We start from the raw sequence: 26,580 nt of genomic DNA, 5'->3' as shown, positions 1-26,580 counted from the left end.
TGGTATCGCTGGAGAGAGGAGCAGAGCGTTACTATTTGCACCAAAACACCCTCCTGCATCCTGTGTGTTCTCCGTGAGATCACCTTGCCTGATCACACTTGTCTTACGTTTGTTTCCCATATCCTGTCTGTCCCTTAAACGCACTTTTCAGTGCGCTGTGTTGGCGTTCTGCAATGGACGCACTTTTCAGTGCGCCACGTAGCATCTTTAGCGGTAGTTTGGTTGTCTTAGGGCAAGCAAGGTGCATTTGTTGTGCACATAGGGTTGTGTTTTTTTGTTTGTGTTTTTTTTTTTTTTTGGAGCCTGGTATCATTTTTCCAGAGCGCTGTAGGTGTACTTATCTATTATCTGTGCGTGTGGTTTGTTGCGCATTATTTCATTTTTTGTGTGTGTGTGTTGGCTAGATGGTAGTTGGGTGCACATAATCTAATTTTTCTGGTGTATGGACCCCTGTCACTGATGCAGAGATGAAGTATTGGGGCTTAATACTTATGGGGGTTGTAAAGAAGTCTACTCCAGTAGTCCCTGATTGCACAGACATTCTGTAATACACCCTCATATTCCGAATGGCGATGACCAGGATGCGTTTTGAAGCCATCCATAAGTTTATGCACTACACCTACAACACACAGTGCACACCCAGAGATGACCCCAGTTATGATCGGTTATTTAAGGTCAGGCCCATTTTAGTGAAGTTTGCCCAGGCATATACCCCCACCAAACATGTGAGCATAGACGAGTCCCTGGTACATTTCAAAGGGAGACTTCAATTCCGCCAGTACCTGCCCAATAAAGAGGGCAAGGTATGGTGTGAAGATATGCCCTGATGTACTTTTGCACAGCTTGTACACCTACAAATTCAGGGTATATAAAGGGAAGGACTCCACTATAGTACTCCCATGCGGCACTGTACTTATAAATCAGAGGGGTCTCCCTAAGTCGGTGCTTGGGCAAAAAATGAAAAGGCACAATTGCAGGGCACTATGCAGACACTTTGTATTGTGTGTTAAGTACAAGGACAAGAGAGAGGTCCTTGTATTAACCACAATACATGGGCACACCGCCACCACTGTCCCAGTAGGAGGTATAAGTGCAGAAACCCCATAGCCAAACTGTATTTTAGATTATAACAAGTACATGGGAGGGGTGGACTTGTTTGACCAGGTGCTAACACCATTCGGAAGTAAAGGGTGTGGTAAAGGGTGCTGGTTGAGCACATCATGCAGATAGCACTATATAATGCTTATGTGCTACATCAATGTGCAAGCCAGAGGGGAATTTTCCTGAATTTCAAGAGGTGGTAATAAAGAACTTTCTTTTTGGAGACCAGGAAGGGGGAGTGCCAGCACTTCCAGAAGCCAGGCCACATCACGCATTGTACCAGGGCAGAACTTTCCAGGAGAAGTTCCCCAAACTGCCAAGAAGGGAAGGACACAGAGGTGCACAGTGTGCTCCAAAAAAGGCATTCAGAAAGGACATCATTCATCACTATGAGACATGCCCAGAAAAACCAGGACTATGTATGAAATAGTGCTCCTGAATTTATCATACATCCCTAAATTATTAAATTACCATGTTGTTACCCTGATGTTCTATGCGCAGTTTATACATCCTGCCTTCTAACCCCTGCCATTGCCAGTTGGGCAAAATGCTTTTGTCACTACAATGGCATATTTGATAAATTGCAATAAAATTTTTACTCTGCACTACTCACTTTGTATGAGCATTTTAGCCCCTAAGATGCTGGCTCAAATGTAATACATTCTTCGAGGGGTGCCCTTTCAAAAATGGGGTCACTACTTGGGGGTGTCTATTGTACTGGTACCTCAGGAGCGCCTTCAACACCAATCTAGTGAAAACAGAGCTCTAACTTCTCCCGAGCCCTGCCGTGTCTCCATTATTGCCGCCTAACCGGGGTAACCCGAAGAAGTTGCTACTAAAAACTTAAAAACCTTCTCACATCCTTAAACAGAAAAATGGAAACGTAAAATTATGGAAATGGCAAAAGGTTGCCACCAAAAAAAAAAAAAAATGTGAACATTCTAAATTTTGAAATATGTCATTCTTTTCTTTTCAGATTTTTCCTAAATTATTGAATTGTTGCCCCCAAAAAAAGAAACTGATCACCAAAATGACACTACTAACAAACTACAATGTCTCACGAGAAAACGGTCTCAAAATCACAGGGACATCTTAAAGTGTTGAAAAGTTATTACCACAGGAAGAGACACTGGTCAAATTTAAAAAAAAGACTGAGCCCTAACTTACAAACAAGCTACTTCCTAAAGGAGTTAATAGATGTATATTGGTAAACTACCAAATATCCTGCTCCCCATAATTTACATACACATTACAAAACACATGAGGTAATGGGGCCATTAGGTTCTTAGATTAGGAAGGTTGGGTTTAAAAAAAAAAAAAAAAGTCTCTTTACTTTTCTGATGAGGGTGGAAATTTTGAAACGCATAACCTTTTGCTCTTTTCTTAAAAGGGAACCATCACCACACTTTTCACAAATACAGGTAGTGGCAGGTTCATATAGAGCCCCTAGTAAGTGACACCCTTCTTTTAGTTAAAAATAGTTTCCCTCAGATCCCCATAAAGTCAGAGTTAAAATCTTGCCTGGTATCTATGGATCTTTGTAGCAAGTCCAGGGGCGTGGTCTAGTGTCATGTGACCAGGATGACATTTTTAAAGGTCCTTTAGCCATTTAACATTAGTAAACAGTACCCCATGTACATATCTGACCACTTAAAATAATCACATCAGCCTGCATGGACTTCTACTTCTCAACATGCAGGCTGCTGTGATTTCATGAGATAGAAAACTGTACACCAAGCATATAATGCTAAAAATCTAAAAAGGACCTACGATGATGTCACCCTGGTCACATGACATTGCTGAATCCAGCAGCTCCTCTCCATCCTATCTCTGTATGCAGCTGTAAAGTCTCCATAAGAAGAATCATGTCATAAGGCTTCCTGAAAGTCATGCATGCTTGATGTCAAGGAAGCTGCCTTACAAGGCTGGTTAAGAACCAAAAAAAAAAAAACAAAAAAAAAAAAAAACACAAAACATTGAAGGCTAAAGAAATATTTAATCTGACATACAAGTTCATCCTAGTAGCTTTCCATTTATATGCCAGCCTAGTACCAACATGTCCTGTAATTTTAAATATGGCAAGGAAATAAATGCATTCTAATTTTTGCAATCCCAAAGCATACATAAACATTTACAAGGATTACATAGGCATATAGATACAGTAGCCGAGTTATTTTTTTATGCAGCCACTGTTGCTCGTACCAAGGGGGAAAAAAAATAAAGTAATACTGTTAAAGTACAAAATAGTTAAATTAATTAGAGAGACAAATTACTGATATTAAAATAATAACTGTTAAAGAATTCTGTTCTCAAGTATACATGGCAGGGACAGCAGAAAGAAAAGAAAAAAAAAAGATAATCTAGAAACCATTCCTCTCCCCCCTAACAGACATGGAAAATAGAAAGAGGCCCCTGAGAATATAAATGCAGGCATTTGTCTTTTTAATTTGGATAAATTATGACTTTTGTGCTACACATAATACATTAAAAAGGCACATCAATGCAGGCAGTGTAATATTGTACGCAACACCCTACACTACATGTAGTGTCTGGTAAGAGAAAAAAAATATATATATTTAAAAAAAATAATAATAATACAGCTTTTCATAACCATCGTTTTCAGCATCCTAAATGAAACACAAAACAAAATCATATGTAGCTTAAGGCCTTTGTCCTATCCCTTCCACAGCTGAAAGGGTTAAGGTAAATGAGTGAGAGTTTGCATAAAACTTTAACCAGTAATTTGCGATTCTTCTTTATACATCCTTCAGTCTTCGAAGCAGATTCACCCACTTGTGGAACTTGTATTCTGTTTAAAGGTTAGCTATATACACAACAGTGCCCACATGACCAGGCGAGTGGACCTCTACTTGGTGGCATTGATTGGATGTTACAGACTTTGAAGCAATCTTACAAGGACACAATACAATTTACATAAAAATTATAGGAAGGACTAAACAAATCTACAAGATACTACACACTTTACAAAGGGATCGGTCACAAATTGTACAGAATTCTTGCTGCGTAGAACAGCAGAGAGAAAAAAAAAAAAAAAAAGTACAGTTAGTTCAAGTCTAGAAATGATGTGCAAGTTACTCCATTGCATTCATGCTACAATAAATTATGACACTTTCCAGTGCATTAATAGCTCAAACCAGCAGTGTACTGAAGGGACCTGCACTTCACTGCATGGCAGCAAGGGGGCAGAGCCTTCCAGCACCACCCGGTTTAGAATGGACCAGCTATGGCCAAGTATACGCCCAAAAAACATGTTTAAGTACCATGGAGAGGGAATAATCACTCGCTATCTGTCTCAAATTCAGTGTCGGACCATTCCACAGGAGCAAGGAGACCTTTTCTTTGTGCGTATTCAATAATTGCCATGTAACAAAAGTAATATTGATCCCACGTCTGAATACTGAAAGCACGTTGCGTTCTCATTCTCTTCACCGTCTGTAGAACATCTACTGTCCCAATGTTTTCCAGCCTGGACAAACAGATATCCAAAGTACAAAAGGTACCTATTTATTGAAAAAATTAAATGAAAAACAGAATCAATATAAAACAAATCCTTATCGATGGCATCCAAAATCTGTAAACAGAGTTATCAGAGAGTCACTATTTGTGGCACAAAATCTTACCCCTCAGCTCCATGTTTGTGGCAACAGAATTAGTGCAGCGCCAATGACCAATGATAAAAGATCCAATTTTATGTATTCTACTAACATTTTTGCTGTGTATATTTTATAGGGCTAATTAAAATGTAATAAAAGTTTCAGGATTTTTTCTTTCAATTTTTAGTTTTATTTGGGGTTAAAAATGTAGTATTTTTGTAATTTGTAGTATTTTTTTTATTTTGTAATAACTGAAAATGATTTTTAATGAATTCCCTATTTTGTTTTGGTTCTTTTGATATAGAATATGTATAATCTTGGGCAAACGGGGCGACCATGGCAATGCATTTTTATGAATATTATTATTTGTGTGTTTTTACTTTACATGTCCTGCATGAGGTCATGAAAGACCCTTGTGGGACATTTAAATATATTTTTTTAAAATTTTTACAATTTTTTCTCTGTAAACGAGGTGAAGCATTTGTGAGAGCTCCAGTTACAGGGTGAAACGATCCCCTGTGAGGGCTAATGTTAATTAGAGCTTCTAGGTCGGATTAGACCCAGTCCAGCTCTGATCAAGTACTTTAAACGTAGCGGTGCGGTAAGGAAGGGATAAAGCAGAAGCGGTTAAAAAACACTACTGCCTCCTCCCTAGGGTCTCCGGGTGTCTCTAACACTCAAGTCGCAGGAGCAGAGGACAACTGCAATGACATCCAAAGACTGTCCGAAAGGTTGAAAGATTTTTAAAATATTCTATGGCACCAATAAAACAATCCTAACAATTTAATATCCTGCTGAATGCTTATTTTTGTTTGTTCTGGTAAAAGTTGGATGATTTTAATTTTTACATTTTATAATGCAAACAAAAATAAATCCCAAAAGTGTTAAAGAGGACCTGTCACCCTGTATAAGCACGCTACAAAAGTAAGTAGCTCCTAGTGCTACCCCAGATGTAGCAGTGTTACTGCTAGCTATATTGGAAGCTTCCAATAAAGCTAGCAAACACTGCACTACATAGCACTACGAATGGGGTCCAAGGCTCTCCCCTCTCCTCCGCTTCTTTCCTTGAGCACCGCTCCCACACCATAGGCCGGAGGTGACTGCCGGGCTTCAAGCACTCTCACCGCCTCCTCATGAATATGCTGTGAGCGTTCACAGTGCTATGTACTGCAGTGTCTGCTAGCTTTAACTGAAGGTTTATAAGCACTAGGAGCTGCTTTCTTTAGTAAGTGGCTCAAATCGGGCTTATACAGGGTGACAGTGCCTCTTTAAAGGAAACCTACCACTTGTAGTGGCAGGTTTCTGATGGAAATACCGGGCACCAGCTCAGGGTGAGCTGGTGCCGGAGCTTATTTTCGTTAGTGTTTTAAACCGCGGTATCGCGGTTTAAAACACTTTTTAAACTGTATAGCCGGCGCAGGCAGGTACGCGCTCGGCGCTTACCATGCGCGCGGCTCTCATTCACTTCCCATGTAGCCGCGCGCACGGTAAGCGCCGAGCGCGTACCTGCCTGCGCCGGCTATAAAGTTTAAAAAGTGTTTTAAACCGCGATACCGCGGTTTAAAACACTAACGAAAATAAGCTCCGGCACCAGCTCAGCCTGAGCTGGTGCCCGGTATTTCCATCAGAAACCTGCCACTACAAGTGGTAGGTTTCCTTTAAATATCCCCATATCCAAAAATACCCAATTTATTGAGAGCAAAAAATTTCCAATATTATGCTAGTGGGGTGTAAATTAAATAAACAATGTGGACTTTCTAGTGCCACCATTCTCAATGCAATTTGTCCTACAGATAAAGTGTCATAAGAGCGAGTTTTCTCTTAATGACTTATGAGGCGCTAGTACATCACAAGTTCATAAAGGGAGGGTGTAGAGGGCTCACACAAGCAAACACCCACCGGTAACACCCATAATCAGTGCGGGCACCTATAACTACAGCTAGCAAAGCCGCAGCCCCATATTGGCTTTGATCGTTGCACCCCATGACATAATGAGGTCATTGCTGCAAATCTGTTACATTGTGCCAGTGGCATTCTTTCAATTACTCTTAGATCCAGTCATTGTCTGATATTTGTTATCCATGGCTGCACACTTCCACTGTGAAAAATTACAGAAGTGGAGGGGGAGACAGCCTGTGAAGCCACAGCACAGAGGGCCTCTGGTAAAGCCCTCTTGGCTAATTTAATATTTTGAAAGTGGATATTTAGAAGGAAGGAGGCCACAGTCAGTGCCTGGATCTATGATTAATTTATCATTTATTGTGGTTTATCATTATGAATTTAGATGGCAGGACAGTTTGATTAAATTGGTAGATATATTGGTAGACAAAAAAGTATCACAGGTCATGAAAAAACAAAACATGGACAAAACTGCTAAATATAAAGTGGACATTCCAGCACCAATGACCCTCGGTCACAAAAGGATTAAATGGTGGCACTAAAATGTACAATTTGTCATGCAGTTAACAAAAGGGAAACACAAAAAGAAAAAGGTCTGGTCCTGAAAAGCTTAAAAGCAATGCTATACTGAAGTTTCACTTATAAAGGAGGGGGAAAGTAAAACATTTCTATATTGCTGTTAAAGCAACAAAGTAGAATCAACACAATCTAAAGCTGTACTGTCAGCCATTTAGCAAAGCATCTCTAATAGTAATAGCATGTGGTAAGTACTGTGTGCCGACTGTAGTAACGCTTACCTGTCCTTCCGATGCCTGCGCTGCAATGAATAACAATGGGTGGACCTGCAGGATGTCCAGTCCATTCTGACCCCAATGCTTGCACAGCCATCGCTTGATGTTGCTTCACTTGAGCTCTGAAGTCCAACATGGCAGAAGCAGATTTAGGCACACCGAAATCAGGCCAACTCATATACTGGTAATGGGCAACACTTCGACTTTCATTGGTCTGGAGGGGGGGGGGTTCAAAAACACAAGAGACAATGTCACACTGCAAGATGACATGAAGAAAGCGTCCCACTATTGTTTTATAAATTAAAGGTAGAATCAAACAAATCTAACAAGTAAAATGAGGAATTGTTAGACACTAGTGTTTTGATATGCAACATAGAATATGTGCTTTATTTTTGTAAACTAGATCATTGTAGACAAAAGCTCTGCATTTTATGAGAATTTAAGAACTTCATTTCTGTAAGATGGCACAACTTAAAGGGAACCTGTCATCAGGAGACCCATTTTTAGCACTCCCCCAGTCCCCACAGAGCACAGTACATACACTGTCAAAGTGTTTTGGTATAAAAAAAAATACCATGTGCCGTGTGACTAGGCACTTGAGTGGCTAGAAAGGAGCAGTTTCTCCCCCACCCTTGAGAAACATGTGACCTTTTCAAATATATGAATAGCTCCCCACACTCGGGATTGGCTGTAGAGGAGCAGGGGGCGTCGCTAAGCCAAGTGATGGGCGTTTTCATATATTTGAAAAGGACACATGGAGGAGCTGTTTCCCAAGGGTGGGGAGGGGTGGGCTGCTCCTTTCCAGCCACTCCTTGGTGACATGTTCCCTTTAACCTTGACTGTGTGAGAATTTCAGGATTTAAACTTAAGCAATCACCACATTTGCACATATACAGCTAGTGACAGGTTCCTATAGTTCCCTATTAGCTAAAAGAAGGGTATCAGTTTGTTAATAACCGTTTCCTTCACGTCCCCATATATCAATGTTATCTTATATTACCTGGCATCAGATGGGGTGTACTTATTCAGCTGACCCCTTCCCCATACCTTAAGCCTCCTTACTATTTAGCAGTTCAAATCATGTGATCATCAAAGGTCCTGTACCCTTTACATTTGCAAAATGTACCCCATGTAAGTTTCTGATGGCATGAAATCACAGCAGCCTCCATGGATTTCTACTCCTCACCATCCTCCATAAAGGCTGCTGTGATTTCATGATCTGATCAGATACATACAGTACGATTTGCTAATGTGAGGAGGCTAAAGGAGGCCTGAGATGATGTCACTGTGGTCATATGACATGAATGTAACACAAGGCAGAGCTGTCAGTCAAAATAAGGGGGCATGGTTTACTGGCAGCCCAGAAGAGAGAAGAGTCAGAGCCAGCAGACACGAGTCAGGAAAGCTAATTTGCATGTCAGAAAAAGCGACTGTAATTAAGGTACAGAGCTTCAATGGCAGCTAATTTTAGGTGATATGGGCAATACTTGTAACCCCATATAACTAATAATGCCTGCTTACAGAGTGGTAAAATTCTGGTGACTGGTGACAACTAAAGCATTTGTGATGTACCTGTTTATTGAAGAGATCCAGATGGCTTAATTTGAAGTCCTGGAAAAGATCTATATGAATGTTCCTGATAACAAAGTGTCCCGAATCTTCACTTCTTCCTGCTTCTAGAGGCCAGTATTGTCCACATTTTATGCGACCTCTTTCTATTACTCTTGAGAAATAGGAAAAATGAAAACATTCATCAATCAATGAATGACACTTTATTGGATGGTTAAGCAATGTGACCACTGCAAACTGAAATGGCTTGCCCCAGAAAACTTTCCCCAATAAACAGTATAACAGATAAGTGTCTGATAGTTTGGCCTTCAACCAAATCACCAATGCCAGATATAGGAATTCAAATCTATAGGACTAATGATGAAAGCCAAGTACAGCATTGGCTTTGTGGGACTATGTGTGAACAACACAGACTGAAATGTGTACATACCACCCTATTCAAGCAGAGGACATGGGACATCTCTAAGTAACTGGGGCCCCCCTGCAATAATCTTCTCAAAAAAGAACAGCCCCTTAAAAGACCTCTACCACCAGTTTATTGTTGGTAAACGGTATTATAATGTATGTTCATTACCACTGGGGGATGATGAGCCTATTTCCAGCGTAATCCTGAGGGTCAGTATTATGCAGAAAAGAGGATTTTAAAAACATGCAAATTAGCCTGTGGAGCTCACACTCCCATGATTGCTTCATGGCTCTTCCACTACTTAATTTATGCACGCCCTCGGTTCATTACTATGCACCCCTCCTGCTGCTTGCTCTAGCCAGACAGACAGACAGCGAGGTCATCCAGCTGCGCATGCGCAAGATCCTTCCGCAGGTTTCTAGTGTGGCTGTGCAAAGGAATCCATAGGCAAGACTTCCAGACAGCCAGATGAAATCACTGGCTATGTGGCCAGAGTGATGGCAGGAGGTGTGCATATTAGTGAACCAGGGGGCATGCATAAATTAAATAGCAGAAAAGCTATGAGGCACTTTGGTGATGAGAGCCTGAGCCTGCGCCTCAGGCCAATTTACATATATATATATTTTTTAAAACCTTCTATTCTGCATCATATGCCAACCTCATCGTCCCCAAGAGGTAACGGGCGTGCATTTTAGGACAGTCTACCACCGATAAACTGGTGGTAGAGGTCCGTTAGGCAGTTCATCTACATGGCAATATCCTTACCTATTAGCAGTGGTAGTAGAAGTGCAATATGTACAAGCAGAGTATAATTTCCTATATATTTACCTTGTTGTCATAACTATGATTAAAACTCTTTGCTCCCACACCATACGCCAGAAATCATCATAGGTTTTAGGCAATGGACCTGGTTAAACAAATAACCATCATTACGTGTGTAAAAGTTGCAAGACACACACAAAAAAGGTAAAAACACAAAATGTAGAAGCCATGTGAGAAAAGCTAAGTACATATAACATGTTTTTGGACACTATTCATTTGAGCAATTATGGAGCAACAGGAGAGCTCCTAGTCCTAGATCACTGTGTAAGAAAAGTCTTCTCCGCGGATTGTTATGTGTATTTGAGACTAAAAGCCAAGTACATCCCATGATCAATAGCTGCCAGAATAACTGTTTACTTCTCAAAAGACGGGAAGTCTTCACATCATATATTTTGGTATAATGCAAGGGCTCGCCTTCTGTATGTGGTGTGCAGTCTGTGGGGACATAGGGGCCTGTTCCATGGGCAGAGGCGTAACAACAGCCGTAGCACTGGGGCCCGGGATGGACGGCAGAAACAAAATTTATGAATGACGTTTTCCCAGACTGGCCGACTCGCATTCTCCATCTGAGGCTGCCCGCCTTCCAATCATATCCGTGGCCCATCCATCCAATCCTTCCGGCTCCATTTCATCCTCGGGCCAGACCATCTCATCTTTTGCGCAAGTACTCAGCATATAGTTAGCACTTGCAATTATTTTCCCCAAACCACCACCCTCCTGTCCATGTGCACAGCCGATGAATTTTCACGTGTGAAAAGTCGCCGGCTGGGTTTAAACTTTCCACAGGCGTGTGATAAATAACCCTGCGAATGCATAAATATGTGCGCCTCAACCTAGTTACACACAATTGTGTGCAGGAGATTTAAGAGGCAATCCTTCTAAACAAGTCTGTTTTTTTTCTAATTGTACTGTCTTGATATGCTAATTGTTCAAGTATGGCCATCCAGGATTTGTTTTACTGGCACTGAAGGGCACATTGCACAGACAATCACCACCCCATCTTTGTAAATGGGGCATTAGGGCTTATACTGCGAGTACCTAGTCAAGATCCAAATGAGGCAGTGGAGTTTTCTGATCACTTAAAGGGGTATTCCAGGAATCGGCAAGATATACAAATGGGTCCCTAAAATATAAGCTAACGTGTAATTAGTTCTTATTTAAAATTTTGCTCCCCTTAGCAGAAAAATGCTGTGGACATACACTAATGGAGAACTAAAATGCTGCTGGCTTTTAGATTAGGAATATGCAAATAAGTTTTCCTTGGTGGGAAAACTATGCCTCCACTGCTACCTTAACCATTACACCATTTGAGGTGTTTTCATTAGTCACTCTCCGTCTTTAAAAACCCATAACTTTTTTTATTTTTCCGTTTACAGGACTGTAAAAGGGCTTGTTTTCGGTCTAATTTTTTTACTACCTAGTGTCAGTATTTCAATTTCATGCCGTGTACTGGAAAGCTAAAAAAAAAATAAATAAAAAATATTGAATGAAATAAAATGATAGAAAATAACTGCATTTGCGACATTTTCTCACGGACTCAGTTTTTAAGTCTTTCACCGTGCGCCCCAAATGACCCGTCTTGTATTTTTTGGGTCACTACAATCAGAGATACCAAATTTGAATAGGTTTTAATACATTTTTTTTTTTTAAATGAAAACCTTTTGTACAAAATATTTTCTTCATTTTACCACTTTCCGACAGCAATAACTTTTTCATATTTTAGTGTACAGAAATGAAAAATTGCAAAACTGTGGCATTTTCGAAATTTGCCATCACAAGGTTCACCGCTGGAATTAGCCATTTTTATATCTTGATACATCAAAGATTGGAAAAGCCCAACATGTTTAGGATTTTGTTTATTTTTACAACAGTTTGAGGAAAAGGCCAGCGATTTGAATAATTTATTTAAACTTTAAAAAGATAGCCAATTTTTTTTTTTTTGGTACTTTAAAAAAAAGTATGTGGCCCAATTGCTCCTGCCACATACTGCAATACAACTGTATTGCAATATATAATGAATATGCTAAGGATATATAACCGAACGACGGAGACAGGTCCTGGAGCCTTCGAGACTCCAGGCTGCCACGGGAATGGATCGTCGCTCCAAAATGACGGTCATAGGGAACGAAGATCCCATCCAAAAAGGCAGCTCCTACATGCTGGCTTTCTGCCGGCGGTTAAATGGTAAATTCCCACAATTGGTGCCAGCAATTGCAGGTGTCAATGGTGGGTGTTGGCAGCAGATCCACACACCATGTATGAAGAGGGCTCAGACCATGAGCCTTCTTTATACATTAACCCCTTAGGGACGTGGCCCTTTTTTGTTTTTTGCATTTTCATTTTTCACTCCCCACCTTCAAAAATCTGTAACTTTTTTATTTTTCCATGTAAAGAACTCTGTTTTCTGCGTAACAAATTGAACTTCATAGTGATGCATTTATTATTCCATGCCGTGTACTGGTAAGCGGGAAAAAAATTCAGAATGCAGTGAAAATGATGAAAAAAAGCATTCGCAACGTTTTCTTGTGGGCTTGCATTTTACAGCTTTCACTGAGCGCCCCAAATCACATGTCTACTTTATTCTTTGGTTCGGTATGATCACGAGGATACAAAATTTGTACAGGTTTTCTAATGTTTTCATACATTTAAAAAAATTAAAACCTTCTGTACAAAATAAAAATTCTTCATTTTGCCATGTTCTAGCACTAATAACTTTTTCATACTTCAGTGCACGGAGCTGTGGGTGGTGTCATTTTTTGCGACTTTTGATGACGTTTTTAATGCTATCATTTTGAGGACTGTATGGGCTTTTAATCACTTTTTATAGAATTTTTTATATTTTTCAAAATGTCATTTTCGACTTTGGGCGCCAATTTCCGTTACAGGGTTAAAACGCTGGAAAAATCGCTAATATATTTTGATAGATCGGACATTTTGGGACACGATGATACCTAATGTGTTTAGGATTTTTATTGTTTATTTATATCAGTCCTAGGGAAAGGGGGGTGATTTAAACTTACTTTTTACTATTTTTTCATATTATTTTTTTTACCAATATTTTAGATCCTCCAGGTTAATTTAACCCTGCAGGGTCCGTTTGCTAATACTATATACAGGCGGTCCCCTACTTAAGGACACCCGACTTACAGACAACCCATAGTTACAGACGGACCCCTCTGCCCACTGTGACCTCTGGTGAAGCTCTCTGGATGCTTTACTATAGTCCCAGACTGCAATGATCAGCTGTAAGGTGTCTGTAATGAAGCTTTATTGATAATTCTTGGTCCAATTACACCAAAAATTTTGAAACTCCAATTGTCACTGGGGCAAAAGAAAAAAAATTGTCTAGAACTTCCATTATAAAATATACAGTTTCGACTTACATACAAATTCAACTTAAGAACAAACCTCCAGACCCTATCTTGTATGTAACCCGGGGACTGCCTGTACTGCAATACTACTGTATTGCATTATATACCTATTTTACAATGATTTTTAATAGCCTGCCCTCTGCTGGCTATTAGAAATCATTGCACCTGGCAAACCTACGAGTCTCAATGAGACTCTAGGCTGCCATAGCAACAGGTCGCCACCCTCCGATGACGTTCCAGGGGGCCGGCGATCGTCCATCCATGATGGTGGCCGGCATTTAACGGTAAGTTAGGTGCCACGGCTGTTAACCTGTTAAGTGCCAGCACCGCGGCAGTGACAGGTGAGTGTTGGCTGTTTTATACAGCCTTTACCCGGTGTGTATGGAGAGAGCTCAACTCGTGAGGTCTCTCCATACACCCCTTGTGGCACGAGGACGATATAGTTTGTCCTCAGTCGGCAAGGTGTTAAGTGTATTATGATGTGAAATAAGACACCTCCCTGTATATCAATGATCAACTTTCAAGAAGCCTTGTGATGTGGCATGGGATAATAGCAAAACAAGGAAGTCTCTTACTAAAGGAACAGAAACCCAATTGTTGACAGCACTGTTTGGAATCATTGATCCTCGCCAGTACAGTATAAGGAACTGGTTTGGCTAGATGAAAGGCCATAATTATTCTCCTTATGGAAATTGCATTTGTAGGCATAACAATATTTATTCATTTATATAGCGCCTACAGATTACACAGCGCTGCACAGAGCTTGCCATATCGATCATAGTCTTAATATACTCAAAATGCTCCCCCTTCTAAACAAAAGATGCAGAGTGTACTTTCACATTTTGCAGATGTAATGATTTATGCATCACTAGATCAATGTGACAATAACGGACATGCTACAAATCATGGTTGTCCGCCCTTGTAAGCAAAACCAGTATTACTTACAATGGCTGGTAATGTTGACAAACATCTACTTTTAACCCCTAGGCGCACCACGACGTTATACTACGTCCCCGGGGCTAGATGCTTAGCGCACCGGGACGTAGTATAACGTCTAGCTTCTGGGACCGGCTCACGAACGGAGCCGGTACCAGAAGCAGCGGCTGTCAGCTGTCTATCACAGCTGACACCGCGCTGTAACACCCGCGATCGGAGCCGGCTCCGATCGCGGGTGTTAACCCCTTACACGCCGCGGTCAAGCATGACCGCGGCGTGTAAGGGAGTTCCTGCTGTGGATCGGATCCCCCGTGCCGCTTACCGGGGGATCCGATCCTCTTCCGGGCAGCTCCGAGGACTGGCATGTGCCCCGGAGCTGCCCGGTCTCCATGGCAGCCAGACCCCTTCCGGGTCTGGCTGTAAACTGTCTGAGCATGCGCAAGCTTGCTCAGACAGTTTACACTGCTCTACAATAAAATAGTATTGTAGAGCAGTGTATTGAACTTAAACCAGTGATCAGAGCATCACTGGTTTAAGTTCAAGTATGTATAAGTAAAAAAAAATGCAAAAACAGTTAACACTACACATTATAATAAATAAAAAATAAATACATAAAATATAAGCCCCTAAAATGTCACTTTCCCATAAAAAACTTAATAAAGTATAAAAAACATAAAAACACAAAAAAAACCTGCATATTTGGTATTGCCGCGTCCGTAACAATCTGCATAATAAAACAGAATTGTTACTGGACCCGCACGGTAAACGCCGGAGGAAAAAAACGCAAAAAACGTTCCGAAAAAAGATAATTTTTAATTAATACCCTATAAAAAATGCTCTAAAAAGTGATTTTAAAAATTTTATGCACTCTAAAATAAGCCCACTAAAAAGAACAACTGTTCTCGCAAAAAATAAGCCCCTAACCAGATTTGTCAGCCAAAAAATAAAAAAGTTATGCATATGAAAAGATGGTGATGCTAAAATGAATAAGATTTTCTCCAAATTTGTTTTTATTCAGTACAATTGAATAAAATACACAAAACCCCCACATATTTGGTATCCCTGCGTCCGTAACAATCTGTATAATAAAACAGAATTGTTATTAGATCCGCAAAGTGAACCCCGTAAAAAACAACCTAAAAAAACTCTCTCTGAAAAAGATGATTTTTTATTAATGCCCTTTAAAAATGCTCTAAAAAAAGTGATTTTAAAAAGTTACGCAATCTAAAATAAGACCACTAAAAAGAGCTATCATTCTTGCAAAAAATAAGCCCTTAAACAGATTTGTGAGGTGAAAAATAAAAAAGTTATACATATGAAAGACGGTGATGCTAAAATTAACAACAATTTTGCCAAATTACTTTTTATTCAGTAAAAATGGTAAAAAATTAAAAATATATATAAATGAAGTATTTTCATAATCGTGGCGACCCATAGAATAAAAAAAATATACTATTTTTATGGTATGGTTAACGGCCAAATAAAAAACACATAAAAATTTTCCTAAAAATTGATGATTTTCATTTCCTCCACCAACAAAGAGTTAATTAAATCTCACCAATTAAATGTAGATGCCCCAAAATTACATACCAGAAAAGTGCATCTCATGTGGCAAAAGAAATAAGCCCCTATAGGTCCTCATTAAAAAAAAGAAAAAAATTATAGCCTGTACAATGTGACATAGCAAATCTGATTTGGATGGCGCCTCCTTCCCTTCTATGCCCGGCCGTGCGCCCATACAGAAGTTACCACCACATATAGAGTATCCGTGTACTCGGGAGAAATTGGGTATCAAACTTTGTGGAGCCTTTTTTAATTTAATCCATTTTAAATGTTTAATTTTCCACCCAAAATGAGTGTATTGTGAAAAAATATTACAATTTGCAGACTGCACCTCCATTTTGTTTTAACCCCTATAAAACACGTAAAGGGTTAACAAACTTCTTAAAAGTAGTTTTTCATACGTTGAGGGGTGTAGTTTCCACAATGGGGTAATTTACGAGTCTTGCTATTATTTAGGCCTCTCAGTGTCAATTAGAAGTTGATCAGGTCCATCTAAGTACGGGTTTTGGCGATTTTACAAAAAATGTGAAAAATGGCACCCAAATTCTGAGCCTCATAACATTCTAGTAAAATATGTGGAATCTTAAAAAACCATGCCAACATAAAGCAGACATTTGGGAAATGTAAGTTATGAATTTATTTGGGTGCTATGACTTTCTGAATCAAAAGTAGAGAATTTAGAACGTTGAAAATAAAGAATTTTTCAAAATTTTTGCCAAATTTTGTTTTTTTTCATAACTAAACGCAAAAGATTTCATCCAAATTTTTAAACTAATTTGAAGTACAATGTGTCACGAGAAAACAATCTCAAAATCCCCTGGATATCTCACAGCGTTCCCACGCTATAACCACTTATAGTGACACAGGCCAGATTTGAAAAATGGGGCCGCGTCCTTTAGGCCAAAAGATGCTGTGTCCCGTAGGGGTTAAAAAAGGAATGGAGAGGACTCTAACCCCTTAACTACATGTTTAAAATCAACAAAAATTACCTTGAGTAGCAATATAGGCATATTTTCTTTTATATCCATCCATAAAACTGGCATTAATGTAGTCTGTTGTCTATAAAATAATCACATATTAAAAGGTCAATATAGCATTCACACACAAAAAAAAGAAAACTATTTATGAGCACACAAAGATATGCAACTGAAATATCTGGGACTTTTTACACAGTGATGTGCTATTAGTTTTGTAACCATAAGAGTATATTTGTACAAATCCAAATATGATTTTAATATGAGTTGACAAATATTTTTGACATATATATCTGTAAAGTTCGAGTAACAATATGTATTTTTATGATGCAAAGCAAAAAAATAAAATTATATTTGTATGCAGCAGATCTTTTGCAGAAACAATTTTACAATATTAACTCCTTAACACGAAAGCCCTTTTTCATTTTTGCGTTACCATTTTTTTACTCAGCAAACTCAGAAAACAAGCTTAAAAAAGTTGTGGGTTTTTGAATTCTCTCTTTTTCTAATAGTATTTAATAGCCCATTCCATGTACTGGGAAGGAGGAAAAATATTCCAAATGCACCAAAAATGGTGAAAAAAAAACAAACAAAAAAAAAAAAACACTTTCACAGTGCGCTCCAAATTACATGTCTACTTCATTCTTTGGGTCGGTACGATCACAGGATACCAAATTTGTATAGGTTTTAATGTTTTCATACATTTACATAAGTGAAAACCTCCTGTACAAAAAAGAAAAATTCTTCATTTTGCCATGTTCTGGCGCTAACTTTTTCATACTTGTGTATGAGCTGTGGGTGGTGTCATTTTTAATTTGCAACTTTTGATGACGTTTTCAATGTTTTAAGGACTGTAATATGCAACAAATGTCCATCTTTAACTGAGAGGACTCAGCCTGTGAGCCCGCTGCATACACTTGCAGCCGGCATGTGACATACTACTACGTCACATGACGTAAAGGATTACAAGGCTTTTCCCACAAACACAAGGATAGGGCCCAACTTCCTGATCAGTGGGGTTCTCAGTTAGGAGACCCCCACAGATCACGAAAACGAGTAGTCCGATGGGGTCCCACGTACCTCCGTCGGACCACTCGTTGCACCGTCAAGAGTACTGGAGCAGACGGTCGCGCATGACTGTTCTGCTCCATTAATCTCTAATTAAGCTTGTGTTCGTGGGAAAACCCCTTTAACTACAATAATGCATTGAAACATCAAAGGTCAGACACAATATTCCTACATATAAAGCTTTGGTGCTGTGCAAACAGCAAAATATTAAAAGGGGATTTCAAGGAAAGGTTATGAATAACAGATTAGTAAGAGTGCTATAAGTACCATAAGGACGTATGAATGGTCTAGTATCCCAGATCCCCTGGTAGGTTCCCTTTAAATAAATGTTTGACAAAAGGTAATCTGGTGAAACAGTTCTTTTCCCACATACATTTAGGCCCGTTTCACACAAGCGTATTAACACAGCCATGTGAGCACATACAGGTATGCATGGCCACATTCACCACAATGGGCAATACAGTCATCCATTTATATGGATAGACGTGAGAAAAATAAATAAAGAGCGTGTCCTACTTTCTCCAGTGTATCAGTATGGTATGTGCCATAGAGGTCGATGGGGACGTTTCAGATACAGTTGTGCACCATCCAGGGATTTTGGGGCTGGGCAAGCTGGTAGAATGATTTGAAAACCCACTGTATTTTATATGGATACAGAACGGATACGGTGACATATGTGCACATATAGTTAAAAACGTCATGTAAATACGGCACTGAACTGACCGAAAAAAAAGGGCATACGTTTGTGTGAAAGGGGCCTTACACAGTATTGAAAGTTACAGTGGTCCAAAGCAGCCACGCATGTTCACAGGCAAAGGAGAAGCAAACTTTCTGGAGATATATAAAAAAACGATTTGTTATCCGCTGAATGAAATTATGACCTCTCAATTTTACACAACTGTATATGGCAGCCATATGCTAGCAGATTTCCCTGAAAATAAGACCGCATCTTATATTAATTTTTGCTCCTAAAGAGGCACTAGGTCTTATTTTCATGGGATGCCTCATTTAAAAAACAAAAAAAAAAACAACTTCCAAACTCTGAATTTCATGCAGATTTTCTTCTGAATATATTATTGTAATTATTTGCCCTAATTTCTCATGTTACGCACTTTCCTTAAATGAGTGCTTCTCTTGTACAGGAAGCTTCTTGTAGCACATTTGCAGCGCAACAGTCAGTGATTTTATCAGAAGAATTCTTCACCCATGCCATACTCTTCCAGTATCTAAAAGATCGTCAAATGCTAATGTATGGTGTGGGGGGAGCTATAGCTATGACTGCCGCTAGGTCTTATCTTCACGGGAGGCTGTATATATCTAAGCAGCAAAGAAATTGTACTAGGTCTTATTTATTTATTTTGGGGAGGGGGGGGGGGAAGAGTCTGGTCATCTTATTTTGTGGGAAACAGGGTTGCTGTATGCACCTTTATGTACGGCAGCTAGTATACAGCTGTCCGGCCATAGCACACGTTAGTGTGAAAGAAGCCTTTGTCTAATAAGTTTAAGCAACCTTTGGAGCTGAAGTCTATTAAGTTGATCTCCCCTTTTGCAAACAGAGTAAGACAATTCTATTAGATACAGAAATCTGAAAAAAATCTACATTAACACTACATTTTATTTAACAATTAACTAAATTCACCTCATCTGTGCCAATGGGTCCCAGCTTGACTCTGGACTGGTCCAAGCACAGAACATCACTATACCTATTCTTTGCTTGATTGTAAGGCTTCCTGTGGGAAGAAAGGAGAAATGCAAGAAATAAGATGCATTCAGAATTTGAGTCAGTGAAAAGTACAAAAGCCCAGTTAGCTTTATATTTCGGGAAAAATTGCTTTCTGAACACAGTATTAAATATGTAAGGGGAATGCGTTACATACTTTTAGGCCATGGCAGATGCACAAAATGGTGATAAAATCGCCAGTATGACTTGAGAATAGTCGCCACACAGATGCAAAAAATGCAATACTTTTTAATAGATCAGCGCACACGGCCATTAAAGGGGTTTCACATAAACTGCGTTAAAAATCTGTGAATGTTCATCAATTGATTTAGTATGGTGGAGATTTGTTTACATGTGTGAGCTCTGATGAATAGGAGGTGCTGCATCAGTAGATTATAACTTATCCTGCTCTGTGATCTTACAGTGTGTGTCAGCCTACAGCATCTGCATTATAATGAACAAGTAATTGGATGATTGCTTGTTCATGTCCCATAGTGGGGGAAAAAAAAAAAACAAAACAAACACCTTTTTAAATAAAAAAAAAAAAATCAATAGATGAATTAAAAGTCAAAGTCACCATTACATATAAAAGTTAAAAATAACAGTAAAAAAATAAAGTTATTACACAAACCCTACACATATGGTATTGCCAAGTCCATAAATGTAAAAAATAAAATAAAAATAAATCTATAATAATCCAGGAACAGTGACTGTTTTAATCTTAGATGTGTTATCGCTGGCCTCCTTCCTTCTAAAACAAATGTGTATAAAATCATTACCATTACAGGCAGTCCCCGGGTTACGTACAAGATAAGGTCCGGAGGTTTGTTCTTAAGTTGAATTTGTATGAAAGTCGAAACTGTATATTTTATAATTGTAGATCCAGACAAAAAAAATTTGGCATTAGTGACAATTGGAATTTAAACATTTTTTGCTGTAATGGGACCAAGGATTATCAATAAAGCTTCATTACAGACAGTTTACAGCTGATTATTGCAATCTGGGGATATAGTAAAGCATTCAGAAAGCTTCACCAGATGTCAGAGGAGTCTGTCTGTAACTATGGGTTGTCTGTAAGTCGGGTGTCCTTAAGTAGGGGACCGCCTGTATAATGATAATTTCAGAGCCAAAGTTACCTGCTAGGCTTGGCAAGTTACCTGACTTTGTGTATAACAAAAGGCAACAAACAGCAAACTTACACAGGTCGATGACTAGGTAAACAATCTTTCATACCTGATCACTGCTAGATAGTTGATTTTAGCCAGTAGAAAACCTGTATGAGTAAATGGGCCTTGGTCTAATAAGTGATATTTACATCATGCTGCATGTATAGCACTGCATGTAATTGTGGCCAGTCAGTTGGTGATTAATACAAATTTAATAGATGGTGAAGGGATGAGTGTTCAATATGTAAGCTAAGGTGAGCCTATGAATAAGGCAAACTTCCTTGTCTATAAGAAAGCTTCACACATCAAAAAAGAAACTCCAGGAATGTAAAGTTAACTCCAATTAGTGCAATTATAAGAGGTGTCATTATACAAGTCGCAAGACAACCATGCCTGAAGAGTAAAAAAGGCAGCCACGCAATAAGTAACACTCCAGCAACAACTCTTTGTGTATTTTACTATTGGAAAAAAGAATTGGGAATTTTGATAGAACTGACATTTTGGGAGGCAGTGATGCTGAACAGGTTCATGATTTTTACTGTTTATTTTTATATAGGGCCTTACAAATACCTGAGGCTGTCTTGGCAACAGATTGTTTCTCAAAGATGAGCTCCCCGCGGGGAGTGACGATCCAAGCCAAGAAGGAGTCACCCACTTCGCCAGCAATTAAAGGGTGTTACCGGTGGGCATTTGCTGAAATATGCAGCAAACACCCACTTCGTATGGAGAGTGCTCAGCCTGTAAGCCCTCTCCATACACCTGCAGTCGACGTGTGACGTACTAATACGTCACACAGTGAGGAGTTAAGCACAGAATCGACCAGCAGAATGAGCTGTCAATATGTTATACTTTTATGACGTCACTTATGATCTGGAACTTTTAATGGAAAATTGCTAAATAAAGATATGTGAAGTTGGAGATATCTGGCTGGACCGTGACCTCTTTCTTATTAGATTTCACTATGTGTGAGCAGCAAGGTGGCCGTGCCTATCCAACCACATGTGCCGTGAATTAAGGGAAAGGTGAGCTGGTTAACCATTTTTCAATACTTTTCTGCAACAATGTTATTACTGGCAAGTACACATCTGCAAATGGCAATGACTTTAAAAGGGGTGTCTACTTTCAGAAATTATTGATATGGTCTGTATTAATTCCTCACAGTTTTCCTTCCAGTGGAAGCCTGCCCATGATCTTGTGAAGGACCTCCAGGTCCAGAAGCCTTTATTATCAGAGAGATCTACAAAACCATGAGGAATTGATACAGAAAGTAAATTGGAAAATTGTACAAACTTTCAATTATTTTCTGAAAGTGGACAACCTCTTTAATAAAGTATAATCTTAAAGGAAACCTACCATTTAAAAATGCTCATTCTGACCCACAAATACCTTTACAAAAAGGTCAGGTTGAGCTGATGCAGGGAGATGGCTTGAATAGTCCCAGAAACCAGTTTTTGTCTGGAAATCGATTCTTATATTATGCCGATTAACCTTCGGCGCTTCTGTGTTCGTCACACATCGCAAACTGCAATCCGACATTAGCCCAATTATGCACTATTTTTGCTGTATGCGGGATTTTTGTTAATAACATTGAATAAGAGAATGTTATTTTGTCATCCTAAGTATATTAAAAGAATCTTGTCTTCGTGGTAATACCCCATTTAACATATCTGCCACCTGTTAACATACCCTTCAAGATTTATTACAAATCACGTTATTCCTCCCAATATATCTAAATGTTAGAATAAAAACCTTTTAGCAAAGGTCCAACTTACTTTGATACATCAAAAGTACCGACTGGTGGCTCTTTTCTAATTTCTTCATACTCCTGAAAAATGCCCCTCTTTTTCATCCTCTTGACATGTTGAACCAAACCTAGTACCGTCATTCCTCCTTCCTCAGGTATATGTATAGATTGCTCCATGTCTGCAGGCAGTGGTCGAGATTTCTGGGGTAAAGGCGGGATGGAAGGATTGTCAGCAGGCTGTTTATATAAAGGAGTGTCCGGAGGAGTCTCCGATTGAGGAGGCGGCCTCCTACAGTTTGTATTTGCGCTGGAGCTTTTATCACAACAATCATAGTTGCCGCTAACTGCGGAACCATTCCAGTGCACACAGCCACTTACTCTGTGTGTGTCTGCGAAATTCTTAGTCCTGTTTTCATGGTAATGATTGTGAATAAGTTTGGTATTATCAGTCACATTCTGTTGGGTGCAATTAGAGTTTAGTCTATCACTCACAGGATTCTGTTCAGATGAGTATATAACAAAGAGGTGGTCCATGCAGTCTCCATTTTCTTGGCCTTGTCTAGAATTCACACATGCCTGTATCCATGCAACATGACTGATTTTGGATGTTCCTCCCAAATGCTCGGGTAAAGATTCTTTCGGTATGTGATTTACCAACTCATGGGCTTTTACAGTTCGTACCTAGGTGGAAACATTAAGAATTAGTAGTCCCTTATATAGCGTCAGCTAACTTTCAAACTAGCAAAGCATCATGTAGACAAGTGGTCCCCAACCTTTTTTTTGCCCAGGGACCAGCGGTAAACATAAATTTTCTCCAGGGACCGGTGGGGTGGGGGTGAAGGGATGTTGTCTGGTTTCATAGTTTCATAGCCAAAAATGTATATTTGAATTCACCTGGGTGCCTAGCTTATATTGCCCCACCTCCTGAAGAAGCACCCCCCACTTGTATTGTCCCCTTTTCTGCATCATACCTTCCTCCCATGCCCCCTTTCTGTTAGCTTCCCCCACCCTCTGCTTCCAGCGTCCCCTTTCCAAGCTGAACTGACAAAAATAAATAAATAAATAAATACTCCACTTCATTCCCCTGCAGCAGTCTTCTCTTCCTTCACTTGTCCTTCGCATTAATGCAGTGTTCTATTGTCGGTAGATACGATGTGATGAAATCCAGACGCTTGTCGGTAATAGAGCAGTGCATTAGAGTGGAAATTAAGTAAAAGGAAGAGAAGACAGCTGCAGAGGAACTGGGAAGGTGAGTACTTTTTTTTTTGTTTTGATTTTACAGAGGTTGGCTGCAGCCTGGTACCAGCTGTTCCACAGCCCGGTGGTTGGTGGAACACTGATGTAGACCACTTGTATTGCTATATGTTCACTTCTACATGATCTTATTTCAAAGTTTCTCGTTTAGGATTAATGAGAACCTCCTCAAAAGGTCATCATGTTAACCCTCTAATGGGAGAGGCACAGGTTTCATCATGAAGCGCTGCACCCTGTCTGGCTAAACTAACAGTTTCTAGTAGCCAAGACTAATATTTTGCTTGGCTTGATTGAACAACTCTCCTAGTTCTCAGGAGGAATAATTCAGTATACATTTGCAGAGCTCCTGGGGTTCCACCACAGCAGAAACAAGTAAACCTATTTTGAAAACAAAAAACCCTCAAATTTATCAAGTTTAGTGAAGGTACTGAGCAATGAATGGTGCAAAGTAAAAATGAAATTGCATGTATTATATATTTTTTTAAAAACCTTAATCTACTGGATCATAAAAATTAAAATCAAAACTTAATCCACTCTAAAAGCCAAATAGTGCTATTGCCCTTCTACTCTATGCAGAGTACCCAAAATAAAGTTTATATCCACATATATCATATTAAAAGGGAACCTGTCACTTGTTCACAAATACTACTTGTGACAGGTTCCCATAGAGCCCTATTAACTGAGACTCTTCTTTTAGATAAAAATTGTTTCCCTTACATCCCCATAAATCAATTTTGATATCCTTGAGGGTCCTTTTCCTAATAAAATTTGCCATATCTACTCATATGTATATGATCACATGGAATCACATCAGTCTCCACAGGATTCTACTGTCCCCCGTCCTCCATTGAGACATGCTGGGATTTCTTGTGGTCATCTACTTACATGGGGTACATTTTGGAAATCTAAAGGGTACACGACCTTAGATGATATCACCGTGGTCATATGATATGAATGTAACACAAGGGACCGGGTTAAAACTTTGACAATATTTCCTATTAGTAAACGGAGCTTTATAGGTCTGTAGTTGACTATTGTCAGGCAGTCTAAGTACTAGTTCCATGCCGCAGCAGATCCCAACTATGAGACCTGTCAATCAGGAACAAGGAGGCAGGGCAGTGTCCGATATTTGAAGAAACACAGAGCTGCCAGGCAAAATAAGGGGGCATGGTTCACTGGCAGCCTAGGAACATACTGGTAGGTTGTTTAGATTGTGAGCCCCATGGGGACAGGGACCAATTTGCTATGCTTGTGCAGCGCTGCGTAATTTGTGTGCGCTATATAAATAAAGAATTATTATTATAGGAGTGGGAGAAAACCAGAGTCATATCTTCGATGTGAGTAAAGTTTGCATAACAGAAAAAATGGCTGTAATTCTGGTACAGTGCCTCACTGGTAGCTAATTTTAGGTCATATTGGGAGTACTGGTAATCCTTTACTACGGTAGCAGGCATTCTTGGCATGGAGGGCTAAAATTCTGGTTACATGTCCAAGTGGATTACCCTAATTATCCTTAAAAACTTCCCATCCCATCACAGCTATTCAGTCTTAATCAAAATAAAATAAAAAAAAAGCTAAAAATTACTTTTATCGCTTGGCACAAAATATACATATATTTTTCTGTGAATGTGGTTATATAGGGCTTATTTTTGTTACAATTATGGGAGTTAATAAGTGACCATCTGAATGCCAATTCAGTATAATACACTGATGTATCCTTGAGTATCACAGCATACGCATAAGCAGACTGCCAATAGGATTATACCATGGACATCCATACAACTGGATCAGCACTATCTGAAGGCACTGCAGGGCAGCAAACAGGGAGAAACTGCATTGTAAACCTTCTAGAATGATACAGTCAAGAAAATCTATATAAGTAGCAGGGTATTCTCTTCTGCCACTGCCACCCCCAAGCAAATGAGTGCACATCATCACACATGATTTATCAATACATCAAGTACTGGGAAAGCTTTCCAAAACATGATGTATTATGCCATTGGTTGGAAAGTGATTAAAACAATTGTCATCACAGACCCAGTCAGAAGTCCCTAATTTTCAGTGTACAGGAAACAGGACCCCGAACAGGTTGTCCTTAAGATGAAATATACCATCAAAATCAAACATGATAAACCAGGGGCACTAACTCATAAATTCATCACTGTGACAATCGTGTATTTAAGGCCTCCTTCCTTTCTAAAAAAAACTTTTAATATAATGCTAACAAGCCTTAAGTGCTCCTTGGGGTGGTTCCAGACCCCCCCCCCCATGCTGCAGATTCACAGATTACATCAGGCGGGGGGAGGGGGGGGGTTTAGGGGAGCAGAAGCATTCACACAGCAGCTGAGAAAGTTTCAGGGGGAAGTTGTTCTCCATGCATACTGTAAAAGCCTGTGAACTTGCAGGACAGAGGGGCCAAGGTAACTGCTGCAGGAACCCTTCAGGCTAAAAGCAGAATAAGTCAATTTTAGAAGGAAGGAGGCTACAAAGTTTACTGTAAGGTAGTTTAGCCCAATGCATTTTGAAATAAAACTTTGGAGAAAATTTGCATTTACATCAGATCAGAGGCTACTGGGGTGTAA

General features: G+C 39.5%; 1 protein-coding gene and 1 long non-coding RNA gene across 6 annotated transcripts in view; one reads left to right on the top strand and one right to left on the bottom strand.

Moving 5' to 3' along the window:
• Positions 1–3,077: 3,077 nt before the first annotated feature.
• The window catches only part of LOC140069593 (tyrosine-protein phosphatase non-receptor type 9-like), a 43,672-nt gene continuing 20,169 nt past the window's right edge, over positions 3,078–26,580 (bottom strand). For 2 of the 4 annotated variants that reach the window (XM_072115465.1, XM_072115475.1), the window contains 7 exons: positions 22,773–23,425; positions 19,754–19,844; positions 17,062–17,131; positions 10,209–10,287; positions 8,978–9,128; positions 7,412–7,619; positions 3,078–4,622 (listed from right to left, as the gene is read on the bottom strand). In XM_072115465.1, the coding sequence (XP_071971566.1) occupies positions 4,399–4,622; positions 7,412–7,619; positions 8,978–9,128; positions 10,209–10,287; positions 17,062–17,131; positions 19,754–19,844; positions 22,773–23,425 (1,476 nt within the window). In that variant the 3' untranslated portion in view covers positions 3,078–4,398. The remainder of the gene's footprint in view (positions 4,623–7,411; positions 7,620–8,977; positions 9,129–10,208; positions 10,288–17,061; positions 17,132–19,753; positions 19,845–22,772; positions 23,426–26,580) is intronic. The other 2 variants (XM_072115484.1, XM_072115493.1) reach the window with 2 other exon arrangements.
• Positions 13,315–26,580, top strand: part of LOC140069608 (uncharacterized) — a 29,719-nt gene continuing 16,453 nt past the window's right edge. For both annotated transcript variants that reach the window (XR_011848823.1, XR_011848821.1), the window contains exon 1: positions 13,315–13,857. This is a non-coding gene — a long non-coding RNA (uncharacterized lncRNA). The remainder of the gene's footprint in view (positions 13,858–26,580) is intronic.

Source organism: Engystomops pustulosus, chromosome 1 (assembly GCF_040894005.1).
Source record: "Engystomops pustulosus chromosome 1, aEngPut4.maternal, whole genome shotgun sequence".
NCBI classification, from domain to species: Eukaryota; Metazoa; Chordata; class Amphibia; order Anura; family Leptodactylidae; genus Engystomops; species Engystomops pustulosus.
The sequence above is the reverse complement of the archived record's forward strand: the minus strand, read 5'-3'. Positions and strand labels throughout refer to the sequence as shown.